Genomic DNA, 26855 nt, shown 5'->3' with positions numbered 1-26855 from the left:
GAAGGAGGAAGGCAATTTGAAATGGAAATTTTGCCCTGCTTTACGTTTTTAAGCACTGAGTTTTATTCTGAGATATTTCTGAGAGCTGTTAGCAACCTACCCCCAGCAGTTCACCTTTAAATATTTTAGCAATTCAAAAGCATCGTGTTGTTTTCAGTTTAACGTGGATTTAAGTTGTTAGCCACATTAAAACAAGCAAAAACACAACAAGCCAAAACAAACCAAAAATGCTCTTTTTTAATGGATTGGAGAGAGCAGTTAGTTTGGCTTAATTTAAAACTATGAAGTCTGAATAGCAGAGATCCATGTGCTCAGATCCTTGCTGTCACAGAAGCTGCCCACGTGGATCATTTAGCAGGCCGTTAGTCTGCTTCATATTGTTGTTCATAGTCTTAATGTCATATCAGACACTTTACATGCTGTGTTCATATGGCTTTATTTTTCTTAATCCTTTGCCCACATTTAATCCTTAAAAGCAGAACTTTGAACAGCTTCATATCTTCTCTTCTTTTATTTGTATGCATTCCTTTCCTGAAGTCAACTGTGACCACACAGAGAGCACACGCTCTGTACACCGCAGATCCAGAAAGTCTAAAAGAGGTCTGTGCTAAGAAACAATAACTTGATTCAAGCTGTAAATTAGCTGAAATGATTTGAGCTGTCTAGATTTATATATTTTTTTTATGCCTTTGATCTCTTGGAAATCAGAAGCTGGAAAATACCGTCACATAGCAGATACATAGGGAATCATTTTTGGATTCCTTCCTTGCTCATGGTCCTTGAGCCCAGACCGTAGGCAGCGTCTTGCCCCAGAGAAGTACTTCAAACTGAGAAGTGCTACTCTGGAGGCAGTGGTCTAAGTGTGGGTTCTGGGAAGCCAGGGAACTGGGTCCTCCTCCTATTATGGTCCGTGCCTCCATTTTGGATCTCTTTGTGTTCTGTCTATTCCTTCGCATTGGTAACTGGAAAAATAACTCAAATCCACCCCCTGCAAAAGTGATCTCTGACTGAATGCCTCAGTGTCAGCTGCAGGGGGATGTGAAATCTGTGAGCGCATGCTACACTCAGTGTTTGCTCCCACATTAGCTCACCTTTGACATTCGCCCACCTGCCAGGAGTCACAGGGTGCCTCCCAACCTCAGGTTTCCTTTGTCACACTGCATAATGCTCATCAGGCCTGCCCTCAATGCCTGTCTGTAAGTAGCACTAACAAGCATGTTTCTCTTGCTGCAGCAATCATTTGCAAGAATCATGCTAATATCATTCAAATTTAAAATGTGGCCCATTTTGGACATTCCTGGTAAATGTCAACAGCAATCAGTAAACACAGCATGTGGTTCCTTTAAGCTACTACTTCACTCCTTTCTTTCTGTTCCCCACAAATTAGACATGTAAAATTAAACAGGACTTGAGAGTGAGTTTTTGTTGTCAAGGAGTCTTGAAAAGTACTGCAGACTTCTGAGTTAATGGTAACCTCTTTTGTCTTGGGACAGCTGAGTGCCCAGTTCTCACTGCAGTCTCCCAGCAGAAATTTGAGTAACAATCCTGTGACCAGGGGAGGGCAGAGGAACAGGCACTAAGTTTGGTAGCTGTACTGAAATGGAATGAAGCCATAATCAGAAATGTTTAGCTTTGTACATCCTCATGAACTCGATTCTTCTAACCAAGAGTGGCAGAAAATTTCAGAACACTTGTTTTGCGTTTGCAGATAAATACTGCTCAGAGATCTGAGTAGCTTGAAATGAAGAGTGCAAGCAAACTGTTATTGATGAAATGCATATGCTGGTTTGAAACCTTTATCTGTGTTACTGGGTTTGTGGTAATCCATGGCATCTTATCTTTGTGCTAGAGAAATACCAGCATTGTCACTGCACTGTTGTGAATGATGTGGGGAAAAAATGCAGACCTTGTGGCTTGTGTTCAAAATAACTTTGATAGCTTCCCTTCCCTTGCTCTCCTTGTGACTGGAACAGAAAGAAACAGGCGCAGTGGCAGGCAGCACTCGGTGACTACGAGGAGGATGGTTGCGCTGTACGATTACGATCCAAGAGAAAGTTCTCCTAACGTTGATGTAGAGGTATTTACATAATTTTTTACTGTGTTTACCATTTATGGAGCCATAATTTAATCGAAACACAGCTGGTATTAGTAAGCACTGTTACACGTAACAGCTAATGCGCAGAAAAAAATAATTCAAAAGTAGAAATATAGAGTATTTTCACATACACTCATATTTACTGCAAATTCATACAAGTAGAATTGTGTTCGTTGAAAAACAACCAAGGAATATATTTGGTAGGATTTGTTTATTGTGGCTCTCCACAAATTGTCAGTTATGGAAGTATGACTGGGCACTGTGTGTGTGCAACGTGTGTAAATCTATCCAAAATGAATTTCTGTAAGGACAAAAACATGGAGTTGTTACAAATAGTAGAGAACGATTCTTTTCCATTCGCTGCTTTGTGTTTCCATGTAAGATGGTTATTTCCAAACCATCTACCTCTGTTCTACCTTACGCTGACAAGCCTGCTATCAGATGTCTGTAACCTACCTTACCATTCCTTCAAAATCAGCCCTTTTTTGCAGCTCAAAGCAGCCTAGTTTAGCACAGAGGAACAGCATTCATAGTATGCCATATTTTTTCTTAATTCATGTTTCTGAGCTTTTGTGGCTTTCTTGGCTCTAGCATTTTTTTAATAAGAATGTAAAAATATCTTAAGCAATCACTGAACATTAGCTAGATTTTCATTTAAACAACTGAGCATTAGCTAGATCTTCATTATGAGTTTATCTTCCATTTACCTATGTGCAGTCTCCCATCTCTGCATATTTGTCACCTTGTCATCAGCAACAATGGAATCACTTTTCACATTGTCTCTGATGTTACATGTTCTGTGCCCAGTTCTGTGCAGATATATTTTGAGTTCCTCCAGGGTGGGGTTGCATTCAGCTTGTTTGGCACAGTGAGTCCTGCAGCTGCCTGCAACCTGCTAAGAGAGGTGCTTCAATTTCACATTCTAAGAAAACCCAATGACTGCTCTCACAGTTCACCTCAATTTCACTGACTGTTTTAATACAGAAGAGTAAAAAATATTAAAAGGACTTGCTGTTAAAAAGAATACCATTAATGTTTGTCTAACAAAACAAATGTTTTTTTGCAGGCTGAACTTACGTTCTGCACAGGGGACATTATCACTGTCTTTGGTGAAATTGATGAAGATGGATTTTACTATGTAAGTTGGCCTCTGCTTGTCCCTTCAACCTGCTACAAGCTCACTCAGAGCTGGGCACGCAGCTCCTGCAGCTGTGCAGCAGAACCCAAAAGACTTTGCTGTCACTGCTGAAGGTGGCTCACTCTTACTACTTCATCACAGGCTTATAGGGTTGATGCAACTCAGAGTTACTGCTGGCATTGTGTGAGTAATAGTTACAGTACACAATTTGCAGGAAAATGTGTACTTTGATCACAAATTAGTCTACATGAATGTATAAATGACTTTAACGGATAAGGCATTTCATCCAGGAAGAGAATCGAGATAGATTCTGCTCTGATGATATTCAATTGAGATTAGCAGTTCAGTAGTGTTTTGATCAGGGAACTGATCCCTACGACTCTGTCATTTGTTTAAGAGAAAGAATTTACTCCTGAGAAACAGCATTCCAGCAGTAGCTGTCGGTCTGCATCTTCAGCTTGGATTTCTCCATATCCACACCATGGTAGCTGCAGAAAACAGCCCTGCCAGCTCCTTCAGCTCCCTTTTACAAGTGACTGCTGCTGAGGGCCAAAAAAATAATTTGATTGCCTCAGAATTGCTTCACTGGCTGTGAAATGTAGTCAAAAGTATTTTCTTACCTTCTTGGTAACCTGAATTTCATTTAATTAAAGCATTCCCCCAAACTTCCATTGTCTTACAGGGTGAGCTGAACGGGCAGAAGGGGCTGGTTCCTTCCAACTTTCTTGAAGAAGTGCCTGACGATGTTGAAGTCTATCTGTCTGATGCACCCTCACGCTACCTTCATGACACACCGATGCGTGCAAAAGCAAAAAGGGTAAGCAACCAAGTACTGAAAACTTAAATGTTTATTTTTCATTCCATTCTGTCTCATATATAATTTGGACATGAGTTTTAACATTTTAAACCCACTTGCTCATTTTAAATTAACTTTCAAGTATATAAAACATAAAAAGTAGCTTGCTACATTTAAAAAATGAAGAATCTAAATTAGCATTTGATTGCAGTCATAGAGAATCTCAGTTATCATCTAAGTTTAAACAGCTTCTCCCTGGTGAAAGCAGTTACTGCCAAATGCTTCTGAACCAATCTTTTCTATGTGCACTATTTAGACAAAGGCAAAAGTTTTGTGAACAACAGAGCAGTAGAACCATTCCTTTAAGTACAAACTGTAAATGCAGCCCAGTGACAGTGTTCAGCTTTTACTCCTTATGGTTTTCTATTCCAACCAGCATTAACTGCCTAGAGTTTATAAAAAACTAATCATGTTTAGTGTCTCATTTTTTGTTTTGTTTCATCACTGCAATACTTTTATATATTATATATTTTATATATATTTTTATTTCTTTGCTCATCTGCTTGGAAACAGAAGAAGAGTGTTCATTTCACACCTTAATAAGGCAATGTAGCCTTCACGTAAGTGAGCAACTGAAGATACCAATAGAGATTTCAATTAAAGCTACCTGGCTATCTAATGCAAGTCTTGAAACTTAATTGTGGGGGAAAAGAAAAGAAATATGTCTCCAAAATGACTGGCCACCGAAGAAAAAGCTGTATGCTTCTGCTGTATCTACTGAAGTCAATTTAGGGATTTTTAGGAGACAAATCCTTTAACAAGGAATTCTTAGAAATACATCAATTAGACCTCACTTTATGAAGGTCAGCATTTGGAACATATTTCTTCATGAGCTAAATGTTTATGTTAACAAGGAAAGGCGAGTTTGATGTCTAACTGCCCTGCAAACCACAGCTGCATATTGCATTGTTAGCCAACCTGAGATGTGAGAATTCCAAGTCCCTTTATCAAGAAGCACAACACCCCAACCCTCTAAAGTGTCCCAATGAAATGTAAGCTGCTGCCTGCTGCAGTGTACAAGGGTAGAGCTGGCTCAGAAACTCCTTATGATCCAATATAGCTACTTCAGTTGCCTTAAAGTATGTTTTCCATGATCAATTATACCCCAGTTTGCCTGAGACTGATTTTCAAAAAATTCTAAAAGAAAAAAAATCCCTCCATATGGCCCAGTTTACTCAGATGTTCCTTTAAAATGCTCAATTAAAATACCAGAAACTGTTTGGTTTACCAATGCAATAGAAGTCTCAACATGAAACATGCAGCTCAATGAATGCATTAGACTAAATATATGGTATCTTCAGGTGTACTTTGGGGTGCTTTACCAAGTTGGTTTTTTTTTTTTGTCATTAGGATTAGACCTTGATTTAAAATCAAAGTAGGCTTGAAGCCCCGTTGCTTAACTCACTGTTGCACACGCCAGTAAGCTGCTAATATTTTAACTTGATCTACAAGCTAAGAGAGGTTCCTAAAGCATGGATTCTACTATGACAACAGCACCTTAATAGATACTGCCACATTTTGTCAGCAGGGCACTGTAGTTAGGATAGGATGAGTGTAAGTAAGTAGTTTTAGCATTTTCATTCAAGCACTTCTGATGATTAAAACAAACAGTTCTTTAAGATATCTAGGAATGCTGTCATTAGTTATCGTGCAAGTATTCACCTTCATTCAGCAACTCACAGCTGCAGCATACACATCAAGCAGTCAGGGTCTTTAAGCTTTCTTTGATTGCAATTAAGGTTCATTTTAGCTTTTTTGTTTTTCTTTTCCTTTTTTTTTTTTTTTAAAGCCAGTGTGCCATCCTCTCAAATATGTATATAAAGTAATGTAGTTAATTTTAAAGAAAAGGCATTTAAAGGACATTAAGAAATGTGTGATCATTTACTGTTTGAGTAATTCCTCCTGGAAACAGTTTTGTTTCTACAGAGTGCTAATCTCTAGTACTGAATATATTTGTTTTTTCTTAAACCTATATTTGAATGTGTCCCTCTTCATTTCTGTACTAGAGCATACTGAAATGCAAAGCCAGCTTTGCAGCTTCTGTGGCCAGTACTGAGGCCTGGGAAGCACAGCCAACTTTCTTTAAAAACGTATGAACAAAATAGGGCTTCATTGGCATGTTTTCTATCGTCTACACTTTTCTCAAAATGTATCTATTTTCCATAAGCCCATATCATATTTTAAGCCACAAACAAGAACTGAACTAACCCTTTTGTTTAAGTGGGTAATGGGACAAGTGATGTTGCCAACTTTCTTGATGCTAACAGCTTTTAAGCTTTCAAACATTCAATAAATTATAACAATGTACCTAATAGGTTCCTCCTGAGAATACAGGTACATCAAGGAGAGCACCATCCCCCACAGTTCATCTTCATTCTGGGTCACCTACGTCACCTATGGGTTCTGGTAGTCCCGGGAGAGGCAGGGATATGTCCTCGAAAAAGAAAAAGGGGCTGCTTTCCAAAGGCAAGAAACTGCTGAAAAAGCTTGGTGCAGTGAAATGATTCATGTGCTCCTGGACAACTTGTAAAGCTTCCAGTCTGTGTATTTTTTTTTTTTTTAAATATCAAAACTAGGGCTTTCATGACTATGCAGTACAACTTCAGCAAACCTTTGCATTCTTAACTCTGACATCAATAGAATCATCTGGATTGCTTAAAACAGCAAGGAAAAATAGAGGTTTTTCTTTAAATTACAAAAAAAAACAACCCACAAAAACACAACAGCTTTGTGGAATTAAGACCAGAAGAACATGGTTTTGTTTGAAGTCTATTCAGCACCTGCAAGTATTGGATAAATCTCAGCCTTTAGTCTCCTTTAACCATACATAAGGGGAAAAAAACAAACACCATTAATTCACTGACTCCCAGTTCAGAGATCATCCCCACTGTGTCTACTCTTATCATTAAAGAAATGGTCTTGAAACTCCTAGTTTAATCAGCCTTGATGTTTTGCCTTATTAATGCACAATGATTTGTACTGTCTAATAAATATACAACATATACTTTGTACGTACTGTGTATTCAACTGTCTCCATCCTCCCTAAATCATGGTAACTTAAGATCAAATATGATGTTGCTGACTCCATTCAGTGTCTGATGGAACTCCTGGGAGTTTGAAAGTGTTGCGCAAAATACTTTTTTTTTTTTCATATTTCTTTTTCCTTCTTCCAAACCAAAACTCTTCCGTGGATTTATTTTGTCAAGATAGTCACTAAACTGAAATCCAATGCATTCTAAGTTATTCAGAGCCTCACCCTCAGTTTCAAGCACACAAATTCTACCAACTCCAGTTCTGGAGGTCCTGGCTCACTGTTCTAAATCACCACCAAAAATAATAATAATACTTTTGCTCCCCAACTTTGCTGGTGGAGGTACAATCCTAAATCAAAAGGCATTTTTCATGTTGCTGATGTCAGATTCAAGGTAAAATATTGTCTCACATCAAAGATGTGCTACATACACAAGCCGTAGCCTGTAAAAGGCTGCAACAGGTGATAAAAATAACAACTGCAATATTGGCATCTCAGTAAAAAGAATCTTACACTGATGGCAGTCATTGGCTGTTACTATTTTGTAATTCTTGTCCATTTGTAAATTGTTTTTACTGTTTATACATACTTTTCAGACTGCCTTTCTTTTTGTAACTTATGGAAGGTTTGTAAATGAATGATCAAAGCTTCCCCATTGTGTCTTCAGATAATATTGTAAATTACTGTAAGATACTGTGTGCTAGATTGTAACATTAAAGAAAATAAATGGCCTAAATTTGTGGTAAAGTACTGTGTGGGTGTGTGCATGTGTACAACTGTTGTGTAATATATTTTATATAAATAAACAATTTGATATTTTGTAGAGTGCAGCATTTTTGTACCTCCTCTGTACCCACCTTCTGATCTCTCTGAAGAATGAGATGTCACAGGTACAACACACACAGCAGTGAGCTGTGCTTACAGCAGCTGTGCGTTCAAACACTGCACCCACGTGGAGGAGAAGCAGGATGCAGCAGCAACCTCTGAGCTGCCATGAGCTGCCTACAGCATCAGTCACACTAACCCCACATTCACTGACCTCAAACAAAAGAAACCACGTGAGAAGGAACAGCCTGGACAGGCACAAGGAATTAACACTTAGCCATGAAGAAATAAGGGACACTGAGTACTACAGTAGCACTACATGGCATCAGTAAGGTGCAACACTTCCCCAGAAAAACATACACCTCTCCATTACAAAGTACAAGTGCCAGAAAGAGGTTGATATTCTTTCAGCTGAGGGAAGAAAAAGCCTAACTGAATACAGGCTGCAGAGCTTCCTTGCTTTCAGAGCTGTAGGAAGCTGCTCAAGATCATTAAAGAATAAATCTAAATGCAAAACTCCAGAAGCTGTACAAAGCCAAAAACTGGTTACAGAAGTTACACTAGCATGGCACAGTGTATGCTAGGGCCAGTCTTTACTAATGCAGAACAAATACATCTAACATGATCAAGGGAGCAGGATTACAACTTTATTTAAATCTTTCAAAGAAAAGTAACAGAGTTTGTGAATCAGTTTCAAAAAAACAGCACTAATCAAACACTTCTGTCTGAGCAAGTTTAACAGGATAGCTGGTAACACAACAGCTGAAGGAGTCCATGTTTTGCCTTACAAATTAAGCCATTCCTGCTCAACAGTTACCAGCAAGAACCTCAGAATTACAATCTGAACTGACACCTAAACCCTTCCGAATATTTGGAAGTGAAAAACCAAAAAGCCTTGTAAATAGCACAACTTTTTTTTTTTTTTCTTTTCCCCCCAAGTCAGAGCTGATGTAGATACTGATGCTCCTCACAGGAAATTAAGTGAACATTTGTTAAATGAGAAGAATAATGAACAATCTCAACCACCAAACTGCATTCACTCTACCTATGAACCTGTGGCAGTTTCTAACAATGTTTTCCTCTACGCAGTTGAATAAAGTCTTATTCAAAACACAGGTCTGCTATCTTCAATCTTTTTCCTGCTACAGTGAAAATAAAGTCCCACAGCTGCACATACTCATGCATGTGTCTCATGGGAACAAACAAACCAACCCAAATCATACACTTCTAACTTCCCAAGAAAGGAACTTTTTAGGTTAAACTGGTAACTTCAGAGATAGTAAAGTCTGTCTGAAAGCAACATATTTGGTTCCCTGTGAATGCTCTGTCCTACAAGGAAAGCCAGTTTATGGGCATACTGGCAAGGAGCAGGTACTCTGATAACACCCTGCAGAAAGGGGGAGAAAAATAAAAGAATTACTTTCAGTTAACAAAAGGAGTGCTGGAATTCACAAGTCACAATTCCCTGACACTTATGCAGATCTGTGAAACACTGCTTACACTGAACGCATTAAAAAGGACTCTGCAAGCATTTTGTATTTGCCCTGGTTTTTATCAGATACCCTTTTTCTACCTTCCCGTTGTTTCAACACGGATGCTCAGAACAAGAAGAATTCTCCTTTCCCCAAGGAAATACTTACCGACCAGTTATAGTACATGTGGCAAAGTTTGTAGGTTAAACGTTGCACGTGATCTGGCTTCAGCTTGCTTGTGTCATATACTACGTTATAATGAGTGGGTGCAACACAGCCATTTCTCACTGCCTGACTCACAATAAAGAAATCGTACCTGTAAGAGAAGAAACAAAACCCAAAAGTCTGGTTTTCTTAAGAAGAATGGACGCACCCACCAATTTCTCCTGTTTGTTTCTCTAGAATCACTTCATAAACATTCATTAAGCCCCAAAGCATACGTTTACAAAACATTCATTTCCTCTGTTGCTGAAAGGCTAGATCTTCAAGAACGGAAATCAGACCGTTTCCATACACTTAGATGAAGACCATGAAGGTCTTCTCTCTCCTGATGTGCAGCACAGATGTAGCTTATATTCCTCATTTGTGTATTGTTACTGCAGAAATGCTCTGTTCTACAAGAAAAACATCATCCTTTGTGCAAGAAATAACTGCTGGCCACAGTGCACCTGCAGTACAAGAAAGCACTGGTAGTAAAATACAAAAAAAAAAAAAAAGCCAAACTGGCTATTGTAACAACAAAACTGCATTCTATCCCATGTGCTCCAGCATCCTTTGGTCAAATCTGCGCAAACTGTGGCATTTTGAGCAACCTCTGCATTTTAATCAATACCCAACCTGAGTTCCATGCAGTCTAACTTGCAACAATGGAAAGGTGAGGAAAGTCTAACAAGATGCATCTGTGTTTTATGTGAACACACACAACTGTGCCATTCTGAGCCTTTTTCCAGTGATTTTTCAATCACCAGCCAAAGAAAATTTCCAAGGTTTGCTCAAAGAAGTGACAACATTTAAGTCCAATGTCAAAAACTAAAGCCAGACAAAATTTAGTTTCAGACAAGGACAGTTAGACAGTCTATCAGCAGTCAGTCAGTACTTAACCTTTAAAAGAAATAAATCAAGAAAAGAACTAAAACATACACTTACAACATAAATAATATTATATTTCTGACAGGTGCGTATGAAAGCACTGCAGAATAATACAACTTACACCTTCTCATTTCACAGTAGGGCATCATGTCAAAAGGGCACATGTGAGGAAGTATTCTGCTTGCTCCCACAGTCCATTTAATACTGGATAAGTTTATTTCATTATCAGGTTGCTAACAAAGGCAAGAATACCAGAACTTACCATTCTGGTCTGGTCACCTCTATATCAACAACAGTACCAGGGGGTGGGTTTTTAAGTCCTCCAGCAACCTGTGCAAAGAATCTGGTACTCACTCGTTTCTTCACAACAATCACAGTCAGTCTTGGACTAAAATAAATAAGTAGAATTAAGGGAAAAGAAAATAAGTCAGTCAGTCCTGGGGAAAAAAACAAAAAAAACAATGTAGAATATTTCAGGAGCAGATTCTCTAGAGCTTCCAATTAAAAAAATAACTAGAGTTCTGCAGGACATCAATTTCACAGGGAAGCCTTCATTAATCTAAATTAAGTTGGACCTTGTTTGTAACTTTAGATTTCAGTTTCTGGTGCAACTTCGATACTATTTCCCCCCAAATTTGTTTATATTTAATTTCACTGGGAGACAAATAGACCAGAAATGTTCTCCTAAATACAAATTTGACTCTATTATTTGTCTCCTTTATCTTTCATAGATAGAACACACTGTGTCTTAACAGTATTTTTGATAAAGAGCAAACCATTACAGAAACTAAACAGAGGAAGTAAGCGTTTCAGTTTTGCCTGCTTGTAATTGTTTATAGTTGTTCTGTGTTCTGCTTGTCTGTTGTTTCAGGAAATAATTTGGTCATTCAGACCAAGAAAGAGATCAGTCAAGTTAAAGAAATCCCATAGCAGGGAACATTTAAAGCAGAACTGGGCAGAACTTAAGGACTGTCTTATTGTACAGTTGCTTTCACTGCTACTAACAACAGTTGTTGATTACCATATGCATCAAGAATGACTAAAGATCTGTACAGGTCTGCACATTGGGCACTGAACTCTCGTGGCACATGTATTTAAAACACTTCCTATCCTATTACACAGTGGGTACCTCAAATCATGTAAACAACCCTCAGAAAAGCAGCTGTTTAAGCACAAGCAAAAATAAACAAAGATGAAAAGAGCAAACAATCTGAATCAGCAGCCACTCTTTGTAACCTGTTTCTCCTGTAGTATGAGACAAGGGGCCAGTAGAAATGGACTTACTTGTAGTCTTTACCAACGGTCTTCAAGCAATCCAGAAACTGAGGCACTTCATAATTCACCAAAGTATTGAGCTGCCCATCTCCTACACCATCACGATACACAATAATGCGAGAGGGCAAATACTTATTCCACTTGAACCATTCTCTTAGAGCAGCTAAGAAAAAAAGAACAGAAAGGCATTTCTGAATCTGCACTGTTAAATAATGCTCCTAATAACCATCAAGAGAAATAAGCAGCAAAATCCCATGGTGATGCAATGTGAACATACAACAAGAGCAAATCAATACTCCACTAGAAACACTGTTCACTCCACCCCCGAATGTTTCAGGACTGCCAGTTCAAAACAAATCCCTACCCTGGACAAAAAAAGCAAAAAAGAAAAATCACATCTATCTTAGAATGTTGCTTCCACTTGTTCTGCAGGGTAACTTCCTTAATAGAGATGCTGATGCTCCTCTAAATCTTTCTTGATGCACACTGACAACAGTTATTAGCTGTTGTTAGAAGATACAGGAATCAGCAACAGAATGTATGAAAAATAATACACATCTTTAGCAACACTTATTAAAAAACCATTAATATGTTATCTAAGTACAGGTTGGTAATGCTTCCTTTCAAGACACATAAACGGACATCTTCTGAGGAAGGGAATTTGTCATTCCTTAACTCCTTCTCCAAAAGAGCAGAAAGCTTTCCCTTACTTTGCAAGCAGGCTTTGAGCCCATCCACAAGTTCCTGCCCACGGCTTTGAACAACACAGCGTGAAAACCACCTGTGAACAACAGAAAAAAGTTTTGAAACATTTACAGGGCTTACTTCTAAAAAATATATATATTTTTAAATTAAAATGGCTACGACTACTCTCAGACTTTATGGTTACTGTGGGTCAAGGCAGTCAAGCAGGAATTAGTGTGCTATGATAACATTCTAGCTGCAAAACTCTTGTGGTAGACAAGACCCTGGGCACCACGTTAAATTCCCTTCAATCAAAAAAAACATCATTCAAGTGAACTCAAGTGGGAGAAGAGCTGTCGCCCTGACACCCCCCCACACATCCCACTTGCTCTCACTGCCAGGTGCTCTGGAAGAAGGACAAGGCTATTCTTTAGCAGATGTAGTGCAAGGAAAAACTCAGGAGCAAAGCAACTATTCCTATTCACAGATAATTGTTAGAAATACAGTTAAACCAATTCATAGGCTTTCACAACGGCCTTCCACATTCCAGACTCTTCTTGGTTAAGATCCCTTCTCTTTGGCATTCCAATCTTACCTTGTCATTGTTTCATTCAGGCTAGCGACAAATCCAGCAATCGACTGCTTTCCAGCTAAAGTATCATGGTAACAATCAATGCCCACAATCATTAATTGTTTCAGCTTAAAAGGAATCAATACATGTGTTAGCATGTGCAGACATGACAGAGCCCCTATCATCTCCATCCTAACATTTATCAAGATGTAACCCCTTACAGTTTCAGTTCACTTCAGAAAAGCACAGAGCCAATTCTAAGAATTATGTTTCTTTTATGTGAAATTAAGCTTCATGCTTCTTGTCACAGGCAGAAAACAAACCAGACCAAGAATACCCAATTTATTTTTGCAAAAAGGATTTTGGGTTTTTTTTTTTTTCCTCAATAAGACTGAATAAAGAAAGTAGTAATTAAAAATAATAAAAAAAAAACAAAACAAAACAAACAAACAAAAAAAACAAAAAACCACTTACTGGGATCTCAACGCTCCAAAGTTCTCCACCCATCTTACAGTTCATTTGCAAGGCAATTTTTGTCACTATGGCCAGAGTCGTCTGAGGCTTGCTTAAAGTACGAGCAATCACACACTGACTTGGAATGGGACAATCCGTACATAGGTATTTCTTGATGGCATCATACTTATCCTTTCGGGTACTAGACAAAATACAAACTGCCTTTTGACGGGAAAAACATTATTAAGAACCTGAATTCTCAGAATTGCACAGCAGTTATTGCTTCAAAGTTTCTTACACTCAAGAAACAGTCAAATACTGATAGTGAAAGAGCTACCTGGAAAGTTTCAGTGGCTATACTTGCAAGTCAACCACAAGGGCTTTTTAAACAGAAGGCTACTGGTATGTGCACTGGAGTTTGAACAGCACTATGAGAGGGCGTACAGGAGATGGCAGATATCCTCAAGCCAACCATTTTATTTCTGAGAATTAATCCACTAGTGTAAAAATACAAATTAGAGATGAACATGCTTTGAAGTTATACATACTATGTTCGTGTCTGGAGTAATACTTTGTTGCAAAACCCTTAAATAAGCTTCTGTTCTATCATCCACTTCAATCCTGAAAGGAGGAGAAATGTTTCGTTTTTCTTCCTGTAAGTATTAATAGATCTAACAGCTACTGAAACCTCAAGCAAAAACAAATACCCATTACGCACCAGCACAGTATGATGTGCCCTAATTACAGCTGTTAATAAACACGTAATATTTGTACTTTCTGATCACTAAGAAGTCCCTCCCTTAGGCTTCCAACAGCGATTAGCGATAAAGTTTGAAACAAGAACAAATATTCAGTGCTATCTGTAAAAACTATAAAGGAAGATCTGGTGAAGGCCAACATTAAAACATGCCCTCCTTGTATTGCACAAGTCCATCTGAGAACATTCTGCTCAATAATCAGATGGCTAACGCTACTTGACTTTGCATGCCTCAGCCCCACAGAGAAAGCTTCCACAAAGAGAAGTATGAGTAAGAAACATCACTTGCTTGAGTAACCTGCAGAACCTGCAAACTGAAAGGAGCTTCTTTTCTAAATTAAAATCTTACAGTAGAAGTAAGTAACTTGAGATTCAATACTATCTCATTTACCAAACTAATCACGTTAACAGATAGACTTTACTAAAATAAAATGATTTCCCATCAGACTGACATACTTACATGGTTGCCTTGTTCATCCTGATTCCCATGGATGGTGTGACTTTGAACAGATTCTGCAGTAACGTATTGGCAGCATCGTAGTTGCGCCGCGTGTAGATCAGCAGCCAGTTGTCCAAAGGCTTGGCGCGGATTAAGGGAGCCACCCTGGTTTCCCGTGACCAGTCAGCAAACTGAGGATTGTAATCAAACTGCAAACAACAAATGGAAGAGAAAGACCACTTTATCAAACACTTCAAAGACAGGCTGCAAACACATTTGCCTACAACATACAGAAGTACTTTCGTGTTGTCCTGTGGGTGTTTTTTCCCTACTAATATCACTCCAGCATCAGCAGAGCTTTATCTAACCCTTTCAAGGCACCCTACACTCTTCAAATGTTTCCCTCATTTTAAGTCGCTACTTGCTGTGCAGGCTTTGGCTGGATATAGCTACAAAGCTATTCAAGTATTAATATGCATTATCCCTAAATAGAAGGTATGAGATGTTTCCGATAAGAAAAAAATGCTTTGCTAAGTACTGTTAAAAAATACTGTCTATCTAGCATCCAATAAAAACCATCAAATCCTTTCTAGCACAGACTGCTACAGACCAAACTTTTTGTCTTACAAAAGTTCACAATTTAATGGAGTCTCATTAATTCATATTAAAAATTTACCCAGCTTGGAGCGAGTAGATTCTGCGTGTGTTCTGCCCACAGAACAACTCAGTGGCTTTTCATTTGAAAGCCTTGGTATTTTAATAAATGGAAATTAACTACAAACAACTGTATTCTCCTACTTTTGTATCTGAAAGCACTTTGTTCAGACAGAAGGGAATGTTCTGCAAGGAAGACAACTGTAATGCAAGCCAAGCATTTTCAAACAGAACTTGTGGACAATCACATTTAAAGCATATGGACAGTGACTTGCGTGCAATTTTCTCTCACAATCCTTCCTCCAACAAGCAGCATTTCATCCTTTAAGAACTTGCTTCACTGGTGACAGATGCTGAAAATTTACTTACCACGTTTCCTGATTGAAGGATCTTTTCTGCTTGAACAACTCTTCCCGTAAAGGATAGTAAGTTAGAATCAAAGCTTAAACCCCAGTCCCGGAGTTCCTTCTGAACACATTCATCTCTGTTCAAAAACAGCACTTCAATCAAAACAAGTTCATCCTTGCTGAGACTTTTTTTTTTTTTTTTAAAGTAAGATTCACAAAAATTTTGCAAGAAATAAAGTTTGTCACAACAAATGTGTGTGACAAGGAAGTACAGGAGATACCCAGGTAACATACTTTTTCATGTAGTCAATAAGCTTTCCAATTTCACGTTGTCTTTGCTCAGGCGAAAGTCGTGTGTGAACAGACAAGTCCTTCATCATGTTAAAATCATTCCTCATCTTCTCAGTTAATCCTGTCAGTACAAAAACAGATTAGACTAAAGACTAAGAAGGAAAACTGAGAGCTTTTCCCTTGTCAGTTCACTTACAAGCTGCATCAGTTGAGACATTTAGACAACTTTACTGGATTTTACAGTTTCCTTATTGCCCCCATTTGGTTTTCCTAAGGGCAAGTAAGCAAAAGGAAGTTTGCTAGACAGATGAAAAATGAATCCCTACATTGGAAGGCATCATGCTAGTGTTAACGATTTCTGCCAGAACACCAGAGTTTCAAATTCATTTTCCCATACAGTGCAAATTACCAGTACAGAGCATATTAATAGTGCCAAAGTCTAGAAGAATCAGACTTCAAAAAATAGCTTAATTCATTCATTTCATAAGCAAAAGTAAACAAGGTTAAAATTCCCTACCTGCTGAACACACTGGGGTCAACTCTGCACTCTCAAGCTCAACATTTAAAAACCAAACTTTTATAATATCATGATACCAAATCTTCTTAAAGATCTACAAGACTGTCTTTAAGCTTTCTCTGCCAAGTTAAATCATTAAATTTCAATGCTCAGTAATCCCTTCCTGGTAGCACTGTCTCTTCATTTTCTGTCAGCAAGACTGCCCAGGTCATTGTGTAAGACAGGCACAGCTATTGCATTGATCCATGATCAAAAGATGCTGAATTCTAAGGTGAATAATGGGCTTTTAGCATTTGCTACAAGTTCAGGAACTACTTAAGGACAAGGAAGGTGCCTCACAGGCCAGGAGAGCTGACTAGGATGTCACAGCTGACAGTGAAGTCTCCTAGTCGAAGTACTGTGCTTTTATTCAGAATTTGAAACTGAACAACTTGCAAGCCGCTCCGGGCATCCACCTACAACTGGTGGAATTCATCAGCAATTTTGAACTTCAGGTGAGGTACCTGCAGCAGTTACCTGCCCTCCACGTAATAAATACCTTCCATCTATGGCTGCCCAGGAAACAGTCAAAACCACATCCCACCACTTCAAATGGGTTTATTGAGGTCCAGAGTCTCCCAAAAGGAAGAACCACCACCACCACAGCAGCATATTTATAATGGATGCAGTCAAAATACCAGTTACAGTGAGAAGCATGGCTTGACAGTTGCTTTGATATGAAAAAACTACTGCTACCATACCTGTTAGGTAGCACAGCTCTGGGATCAGAACCACAGGTCCCATCATCACATTTCCTCTCTTCCTCCGACACTGACTGATCAAGACAGGCTGGTTCAAGTCACTGATTTCTTGATTATATTGCTGTATGAGAAATATATATTGTATGCCACTCTATTAAACACTAAGTTTTCTCAATGCTTATTTCAGAAAATTTATTTTAAAAAGAAAAGAGCAGCCATCAACTTTTTTTTCCCCTCCAATTTACACATTAACTTAGAGGAAGTTGTTTTCATCAGAAAAAGCCAAACAAGGAAGCACTGTTCTCTCTATTAGTGAGATCAGGTTATTAATTTGTAAGATATTGACTTGCAACAGACAACAGAAACAGTCCTGCCTAGCTTGAGGCAATACCACCCAAAGTATCTAAAACAAGATTAGGATGCTCATTTCAGTTAGTTAATGGACAAGGTTCCTATCCTATAGAGCAATTTAATTCAGTACATCCCATGAATCAAACAAGATTCCACACAAGTCTGAAATTCAACCCTCCTGCAACATTTCCATGCATCTGGCAAGAGTTGGTCTGTGTAGCAGTCACTAATTTAATTTAGACAGGAAAAAAAAAAAAAGCGAACAGAAAAAAAAAAAAAAAACATACTTCAGTTTAACTCCTTCTTATTCTTAAAGAGCATCACAGCTCAGGGAAAAAAAAAAAAATACAGCTTAAAAAACAAGAGTGAGATCACAGCAAAGGCTAGAAGGGAAAGAAAACTCATCCTAGTTCATAGATGTATAAAGAAGCAAAATCTTAATGAAGCCGCATTCTTTTTTTTTTTTTTTTTTTTTACAGTAGAAAATGATGTTCACTGTTCCAAAGGGAGGTTTAATTTTAGAGAAGGCCAAGCTATAAATTCACACATAAACTTTGTCTCAAATGGCCTCAAACTAATAAAATGTGATTTCCTTAAGATGTTGTCCACATATTTCACTCCAGAAGATCATCAACAACCTTTCTGCTGAAGGTACGCTCTGCCCATTATCCAGTTAGTAGAGATGTTAAACAGGACAGGTTCCAAGACTGAGTCTCTAGTTACCAACCTCCAGCCTGATTCTACACCTTGGAGCCCAGCCATTCAGCCAGTTTTCAATCCCCATCTCTCAGTCTCTCATCCAGCTCATACCTCATCCACTTCTCCGTGAGGATCTTATAAGTAAGGCTTTCAGCCTTGCCTTCTAAGTCTAAGCAGACAATATCCACTGGCATTCTATCATCTAACAGGCCAGTCACTCATCACAGAAACTTACCACACCAGTCAAGCATGCCTTAATGAGTTCCTCATCACTCATATTACTAGAAAGTTTGCAGAATTAGCTTCTCCAACACCCTCCCAGGGACTGAGGTGAGGCTGCCCAGCCTGTAGTTCCTTGCATGCCTCTCCTAGCCCCAATTCAAGAAAGTGACATTCACTTTCCCCCACCACTTGGGCATTTGTTCCAGTTATCATCATCAAAGATTTCTCAGAGGCCCCACAGTATCATCAGGCAGCTGTCTCAGAACTGGGTGGGTGCAGTAGTAAGTACTGCTTTTACTCTGTACACATCCATTCTGTGCTTGAGTTTTGCCAGGAGCTCCCTGCTCCCCTTCCTGGTCTTACTGCACAATTTCCTACTCTCCGAGATGGACCACTAATGGTGAACTCATGCCAAGTAAACAGTTACATTCAGATTACAAATTATTGAAGACAACTGCATCACAGGTAAACCTTCCAACAATTCTCTAAAATTCCATGTCCAAGCATACCACACAAACTGACAGGTGAGCTTCCATACCCTTCTGTAGTAGTCTATGTAGCTGATTTCAGAGCCGTCTGCTCGTCTGAAAGTACACTTCGGATTGGCATCCCAGTCGATGTCATCAACTCTGTATGTTCTGTTATTGTACCTAAATAAACCATTTCATCAGTCTTTGCTTTGGATTTGTTTGTTTGTTTTTTTAAATCATTAACTCAACTACAAATGAAACAAAACTATGAAGAAAAAATTAATGGCAGTACTCATATAAGTTGCAGAAACTTACTTTGTAAGAACAATTACACCTATCAGCTCCTTTGCACAGGCATCTCTAAATCTTCTCTCTTCAACCTGTTCATAGAGGCTGTACATAGAATCCAAGACTGTTTCACTGCGAAGAATCTTATGGCTCACATCTGCACATAACATAATGTTCTCCTCATACTGGAGAATAGAACTTGTGAAGCCTGGCCAAACCATCAACCTATCAAAAAGGGAACAAACAGGATTTTAAATGCATACAGTGATTTAAAGCATCTCTATTCGGACCCTTGAGTCATTTCTGTCCACTGTCTCAGACACTCGAAGCCATCAAGACACAAAGAAACCATTATCCAATACAAATGAGATCACAAAAACTAATTTTAAGAAGTATTTTAAATGCAAGTATCTTTAGACAAGTTAAGATTTAACCAATTAGTGATACAGCAATATAACCAAGCCCCCAGAAAACAGCGTTTCAAAATTCTACTTAAGTATCTTAAGTATACAGCATATGAGCATTCAAGGGATGTGCTAGAAAGACCAGTAGTTTATTAGAACACTGTCTAGTTTCTTACACCAAGCAGGTTAGGTAGGCTAGACCAACAACCAGGTGTACACTGCAGCCATACCAAGGGGCACCAGCCAAACACAAGGCTGTCAACACGTACAGCAGACTGAGTGCTACCTAGAAGCATCAGTCACATTCTACGGGCTCCTGGTGAGGGAGGCAGAGTTCAAACACATCATCATCTCACAACTGGGAGCTGCAAAACTGTCCACTGGAGCATCCTGATAGGAATTTCCTCGGCAGCTTAAATGGCTGTCAAAATGAAGGCTGGACATTCCTGAACTTTAATAGTAAAGGGTTCAAAGGTTCCAGCTTTATGGTCATTTATGCGGGGTTTCTGTCATGTGAGTTCAACGTAATAACAGAACACACACTGCTAAAGAATCATCAGATGCTATTCCCAAGGAGCATGAGACTATCCTTCCGTGTAACATTTTTAAAATCTATGATGTTATTATAAGATAAACAACTGGAGCAACACTGAAAAAATCATTCTGTCTCCCTTGGGTGTCCATTTTGTCAAACCTGTGATTAGGGATGCTGACTGGGTCCTTAGGGTTGTAATAGTTACGTCCAATTTGCTGCAAATTCATCATCTTCAAAAGCCTGGAAGATGAAATGAAGTTATTATTTACCATTATTATTTATCAAACTACCTATGGTCCCACCTCTCACACAACTTTTCCCATTCATGGTCCAGAACTGCTGTTTGCTTTAAAAGGCAAATTCACACACAGAAGAGGGCAGGGAAGAGGCTAACTGCCTAGATGAATGAGCACTGCAGCGTGAATCTACCTGCACAGGGAAAAGGCATAAACTAATTTTACACTAACATGTACCAAAATCACCAGAATCATAGAATGGCTTGGGTTGGAAAGGACTTTAGAGACCATCCAATTGAAACCCTCTGCATGGGCACGGCTGCCAGCCACCTGCTCAGGGCCCCACCCAACCCAGCCTTGGCACCTCCAAGGATGGGACATGCACAGCTTCTGTAAGCAACCAGTTTCAGTCCCTTAACACCAACGCACATCACACTGTGCATGCAGCCACACAATAACACGTTACCAGGTGTGGCTGGCCACACAGAAATGGTAGCTACTGAAAGTTTAATTTCTCATATTGATCTGTAGTCCACTCTCTGGAAATGAAACATTAAGACATCTTTTCACATCACTTCTTACAAAGATATAGCTGGGCAAACAAACCTTCTAAAAATGATGTTGTAAAACTGCAGACATGTAGGTGAAGTAGGTGGTAACTCATTAGTCAATGTGATTGTGATCCTCACATCTTCTCCATTTCGGGTCTTAGAAAATACTTCAGTAACCTGAAAAAAATGAACTTAGATAAATAAAACTGAAGGCAAACAGGCTATACCTAGACTTTGCTTTATTAATATCAAATTGTACTAGTATATTAAAAGTTTCATTAATAATCTTGAGATTTTACCAAAACAGGAATTAGATTTCCTACTGTGACTGCAAACTGCAGCCTAGAATGCTTGGTTTGTTTAGGTGAGAGACAGAATGGGGACTATGCCCAAGGCATCCTGTGCAAGATACTGGGGGGCAGAGAAAAACATTAAAGCACATGGGAGTAAACAACTTTCCTCCTTCCCTCCAAACTCTTTTCCTTTGCCTTTATTAAAGCCACACTCAGGCCCTTCAGTAAGAACAGAGGCAGAACCAGTTGATACAGTCAGCAGTTACCCTCTGTTGCTCCTTTCTTCTCACACTTGCACTGCTCAGACTTTTCTGCCCCCTTTCTTTACCATGCTTTCACAGAGGTGCCACCAGCTCTGCTGACAGGCTCAACACTGGTCTGCTGCAGCTGAAAATATCTGTATATAAGCAGACTTGAACTCCTCCCACAAGGGCAACCCCAGAGCCCCCCCCAAGCTACTAAAACCTTACTATGTATACCCAATACATCCAGCCTTTCCATGACAGTGGATGTGAGAACATGCATGTTATGATGAAAAAATACAGTCTACTACCTGCTTCTGTGCAGAGGAATATGCCACTCTGCAGAGTCTGAGCATCAGAACCAGAAGTTTATTACCAAATTTCTCTACAGAAACAAATTAGCTTATACTATCATTCAGTTCAACTAAATGTTGCTCCTGAGACATCTATTCCTTTAGTTCAACCACACTAGTAAGAAACAAGAAATGTCATGAAACACAAGCCAAGAGAAAAGCAAGACAATACTCTCGTATCACACCTTATTTGACAGTCTTTTGGGCAAGAATAATATTGATCCATCAAATGCATGTGTCTTCCCAATTAGGTCTTCATGCTGAAAGAGCAAAGCTGATCGAAGGCGGCGTGCTTCCATCTCAGGATTGTAGTCTATATGGTACTGATACAAAGCCCATTGGGGTCGAGATGTGAGACGAAAAAAATTTGCAATTAATTTTATCACAGCACCTGAAGAGCCTAAAATGAGAAGCAAACACAGTAGTAATTACATCAGCTTTACCATTCTACAGAACTTCAATAACTTTAAAAAACTAAAATATTAAATCATACACACAGCTACGTTCAGCATCCGCCCTACAACAGCAACATTCATAGAAATCACTCCACATGGACAGCATTATTACTGTCACCTGGGATTTTTATAATTCCTTTGTCCCTCAGCAAAACTCCCACATCACAGGAGGTATGCATTCACACCTCTAACTTAACCTCCTAAGGGGCAGCTACTACATACTACAGAGATCTGCCACCAAAACACAAATGAACAAATCACTTTTTTGGTGAATCATAAACACTGAGCAGGAACTAACACAAGAACCAATCAGCGTAGATGTCCACTTTCCCATTCACACATGATGACACGTCCTTTGATATATCAAGATTTAAAAATAAAAACACTACACAGTGAGAACAAACTTCAGGTCACATTTTTCCCCACTTTTTTTTTTTTTTTTTTTTCCCTCCAAGTTTCATTTCAGCTTCTTTTAGACTTAAAACCACAAGCATAATAATAATTTTTAAAAGCATACTGCAGCCAGTAAGGATTATGCACTTTAATTTGATTTGGATCACCCACTTTTCCTATCTGAAATGTAACACCTCAGACAGAAACAAGAAGTCCTACAAAGCACATACATTCTACCAGAAACCTGTACAAAAGTACAAAGAGAAAACAGAAGGCTAGCAATACAGCTGCCTAGGTACAGCAAGCCATCATCTAGCTGCATTAACAGAACTCTGAATAAAAAATACAGGTAAGAGCTACTCTGCTTCTGGCCCAAAGTGACTCAAGCAGAATTACTTGTCACCACGGCTGGACCGACTGTCACCACAGTCAGCACCGACTGCTACAGGTGCAGTTGTACTGCTGTGATATCTCTCAGTCATTTGCAATATAAAACCATTACCAGCACAGAACTCTAGGACAGTGGTGTAGCAACGAGGTGGGACCACTATGGCAGCCCGCTTCTACTTCTTTTCACGTGACTTCATCTTAAAGGCAGTAGTTAATTACCTTCTACTTAAACTAAACTGTTTCTTCAGAACAGGTCTCAAGTTGCATGCTTTTTGCGGGAGATCTCTGCAAGTTTGTTCAAGTGTGTTATGAATCCAAATGTCTATAAGCAAAACCTACTGAGTCCTGCAGTGAAGTACTGATGGCAGAAGTCAACATCAGGAACATACATTGACTACCATTTATGTCCGAATCCCTGCAATTTAAATGCTACACAACATTTGTCACACATCATCTTACTGTTCCTCTTCAGGTGTCAGGAACAACTCATATCTTTTTCTAGCACATAATAAGGATATACATATATTTTTTTTAACTTGGCTCCCAAGGGGATGCTAAAAGCAGAAAAAAGCAAAGTTACTGTTCATTTCAACTTGGTTGTATTTGTTTATGATCCAACCTGAACATACCAGTTTTTGATTCTCGAACGTGTTCTATGGCTTGCCGAGTATTTACCCCGAGGTCATGGAAATCCCGACGACGTCCGCCCCTATCCGCTAAGGACAGCTCCTGAAACCCTGCCGAAATCTGTAATCCTGTTGTTTTGAGACAGAGGAAAAGAATCTTATTTATTTACTGTTTTGATAAAGAAGATCACATTCTGTTCAAGCTCTACTGAAGTTTGCTCTCAAAAGTCATTCTAACGTGCAGCATCACTGAACCAGGACAACACTATCATCACAAGGTAAACATTCAATTTTTCAAGAACATAGTAACAGATGTTCTTTTGAAAAGGAGAATTGGAAATGCAGCACGAAGAGCGTATTAACTCTCTTCAAAATACATGCTCTTGTGGGAAATTAACTTTTTTTTCCTCCTTCTGACCTAGTGTCTTTGGAGCATCCTGAGGGCCTCTCTGTCGCCCACGGCCACCAGGTTCTTCTGCCAGTGCTGGAGGACGACATGGCTGCAGCGATTGCTGCTGCCCAGGTGGACGACTGGGCAAAGTCTTTTGAGTCTGCAATAGATGAGAACAACTTTTTCCAGTGCAACTGAAGAAACAGCATTTTGGGTATACAACAAAGCAAAGCCACTGATCAAGTCCAGAATATCCATGCACCCAAGTGTAGCAAACGTATTTGAATTTCTTTCCCCCTTATAGGTACCAAAAGTTATTACTACATGCTTTCAGTACTAAAACAACAGGGTTTGGGATGATGCTCATTTAACAGCAGTAAGTGTAAATCTTCTCTCTCCAGGCCCTGCACAGAATCTCTGCACTACTCTCAGTGTCTCCACTGATATTCCAAGTAAATGTCTATTTTATAAAAACAGCTCTTCTAACTTTAGTGTTTAATTTAATTTATATTATTAATATTTAAAAGTGTCATGCTTGCACAAATACTTCAGAATAAGCTGTACTAGCTCGAGATCTTCTCCCCCCAAACAACTCAAGTTCCCAGGGAAGTTATAGAGTTTTATTCTATTTAGCAACAACAAAACATGACTGCTGGCCACAAACAATCCCACAATTCAAAACATTGACCAGATTATCAGTTTGCCCCATAAGTATGGTTAGTTATTTCCCAAGTTGAAAAAATCAATTTCATTATTTTAAGTACAAGCAAGCAACAGGCCAATGTCAAGGATAGTGGCGAAACCTGAGCCAGAGAGCTGAAAGGCTCTGTTCTACAACAAAGCAGAACCTTTTACGCTGTCACACAACCTGCCAGCCTTTCTCTCCTGGAGTTCCTCTACACCTTCAGTCTAGTCAAAACAACTCATTTGAATTTGTGCTCCCTCATATTCCCACCATGCAATACAAAGAGCCCAGCTCCATCTTCTTGACAACCTCCTCAAAGGCTGCAGTTTCCCCATTCAGAAAGGCTCCTCCTCCCCAAATAATCACAGGTTATCAGAAAGTTATGTAAAGAGATCTCTGATCTCCTTTAACCTCACTAATTCTTTTTGATAAAAACCATGAGCAGAATCAACTTTGCGGTATTACAATGCCTCTGTACCAGTCTAGTGCCAAAGACAACAGGGATCATCTAGAATTCAGCTCTCTTCTTTCCACAACCTCCTTTGGAAACACCTCTGAAACTCAGCTTCACAGAGGAAGATGCACCCAGTCTACATGGTATGAGTGCCAGCCTATACAGGAGTTTCATTTAAAACATACATACTAAAACAGTGAGCAGCAGTAACATCTCAAGGCACAGCTGTGTCAACTAAAGAGAATCAACTTACAGATGCAGCTCCCACAGCAGGAATGGCAGCCTCCTGACTTGGAGGCCTTCCTCTCGCTCTGGCTCTAGCTCTTCCCGTCATGTTCCCTTTGAAGAAGAAGCACCCATTAGCACTCAGTCTTACCCAAAGGCACATTATAAGCAGCACTGTTCCATCTGCCCATCCAGTGGTAATTAACAGATCCTTACGGCCAAACCGAAGCCTAACAACACGGCCCAGGCAACCTCAAGCCGTGAAGACACGGCCAGAGCTTCAAACTCTGAGCCCACCAACACCACTCTGAAGTTGCACTTACCAACTCGACGCAGACTAACTCACTACATTACCAGCGGAGCAGCAAACGCTTTATTTGTAGCGCACAGCCACCCAAACGGCCCCCAGAGACCACTGGCTCCTCACACAGCACCCATCTCTTCCGGCTCCGCCTTTCTCGGCCGCAAATCCGCTTCCCCTCCCCCACCAGCTCGGCCATGCCCTCAGCATTAGCTCAGTCACAAAGCGACGCCGCTCCCACTCCGGCGACACACGAGACCGCCGTCTCCACAATACCACACGCCTATCTCCCCGCCGGGTTTCCCGAACCACAACAACCCACCACCACCGTCCGTCGTCGCCGCCTCCCTCAGGCCCGGCCCGCGGAACTTTCCTCAGCCTGCACGCGCTAGCGAGCTAAAGCGGGAATGAACGGAGTTCTCTGATTGGCTACCGAAGGCCGAGAGCTGCCGAAGAGTGCCGAAGAGTGGCGACGGGGGTCGCTGGCACCGAGGGTGCGTGCGTTCCGTCTTGTGGCACGGCCTGCGGAACGAGAGGCCGTTGAGGGCTTCGTAGCTTTTCCGAGGGAATTTCCCTGCTAGGTATGATTCCATTCCCGCTCCAGATCTTGCTTGAAGAATAAACGTGAGTTAACCAGAAGGTGGAGCAATAAAACAAGAAATGAAAGTTGTTTCTGTGAAGGATCGCGTTTGTCAGTAGCTTTTACAAAGCTGCTGTTAAAACTTGTTGTTCTATTCCAGGCACGCACAGAATGTGGACAAAAATAGACACAAATGGACTTAAATATACTCTGCGTAGAAGCAGTTGGAAGGAAGGACTGGACACAATCCAATTAAGCATCAACAACTAAAAACACGTCAGCAATCATCCCTCCATTGAGAGATATTCTTCAGCAGACAACCATCCAGCTGAAAAAAAAAAAAAAAAAGCCTTTTCCTAATTGCCAAGGCTGGTTCAATTGCTGTGATTGCTTCCAGAGAATCATCGTGTCTATTTTAGGTACCACAGAACCAGCAAATCTTACGGCTTGAAAGTAATTGGCCTTCAGTGGGAATTA

The 26855-nt window shown here is 39.8% G+C and overlaps 2 protein-coding genes across 2 annotated transcripts in view; one reads left to right on the top strand and one right to left on the bottom strand.

Annotated features, from left to right (window-relative positions):
* The window catches only part of RIMBP2 (RIMS binding protein 2), a 114622-nt gene extending 106724 nt beyond the window's left edge, over nt 1-7898 (top strand). Inside the window, exons 25-28 of the mRNA XM_042828615.1 lie at nt 1974-2077; nt 3162-3233; nt 3916-4050; nt 6405-7898. Coding sequence (XP_042684549.1) covers nt 1974-2077; nt 3162-3233; nt 3916-4050; nt 6405-6593 — 500 coding nt within the window. The 3' untranslated portion in view covers nt 6594-7898. The remainder of the gene's footprint in view (nt 1-1973; nt 2078-3161; nt 3234-3915; nt 4051-6404) is intronic.
* A 569-nt stretch (nt 7899-8467) lies between these two features.
* PIWIL1 (piwi like RNA-mediated gene silencing 1) lies at nt 8468-25938 on the bottom strand. Its single transcript, XM_042829256.1, has 21 exons — nt 25821-25938; nt 25526-25611; nt 24161-24293; nt 23746-23871; nt 22064-22278; nt 21046-21167; nt 20363-20443; nt 19292-19489; nt 19045-19156; nt 17235-17355; nt 15981-16098; nt 15709-15823; nt 14707-14894; nt 14038-14110; nt 13511-13711; nt 13061-13164; nt 12492-12562; nt 11791-11944; nt 10769-10894; nt 9586-9733; nt 8468-9332 (listed from the first exon to the last, which is right to left on the bottom strand). Exons 2-21 carry the CDS (start codon nt 25604-25606, stop codon nt 9216-9218), a joined length of 2604 nt encoding a protein of 867 aa, XP_042685190.1. The 5' UTR covers nt 25607-25611; nt 25821-25938; the 3' UTR covers nt 8468-9215.
* Nucleotides 25939-26855: the final 917 nt, after the last annotated feature.

Source organism: Centrocercus urophasianus, unplaced genomic scaffold, assembly GCF_019232065.1.
Source record: "Centrocercus urophasianus isolate 14NV4802_14NV808 unplaced genomic scaffold, USGS_Curo_1.0 seq_30, whole genome shotgun sequence".
Classification (NCBI taxonomy): Eukaryota; Metazoa; Chordata; class Aves; order Galliformes; family Phasianidae; genus Centrocercus; species Centrocercus urophasianus.
This window is presented reverse-complemented; position numbering and strand designations above follow the sequence as displayed.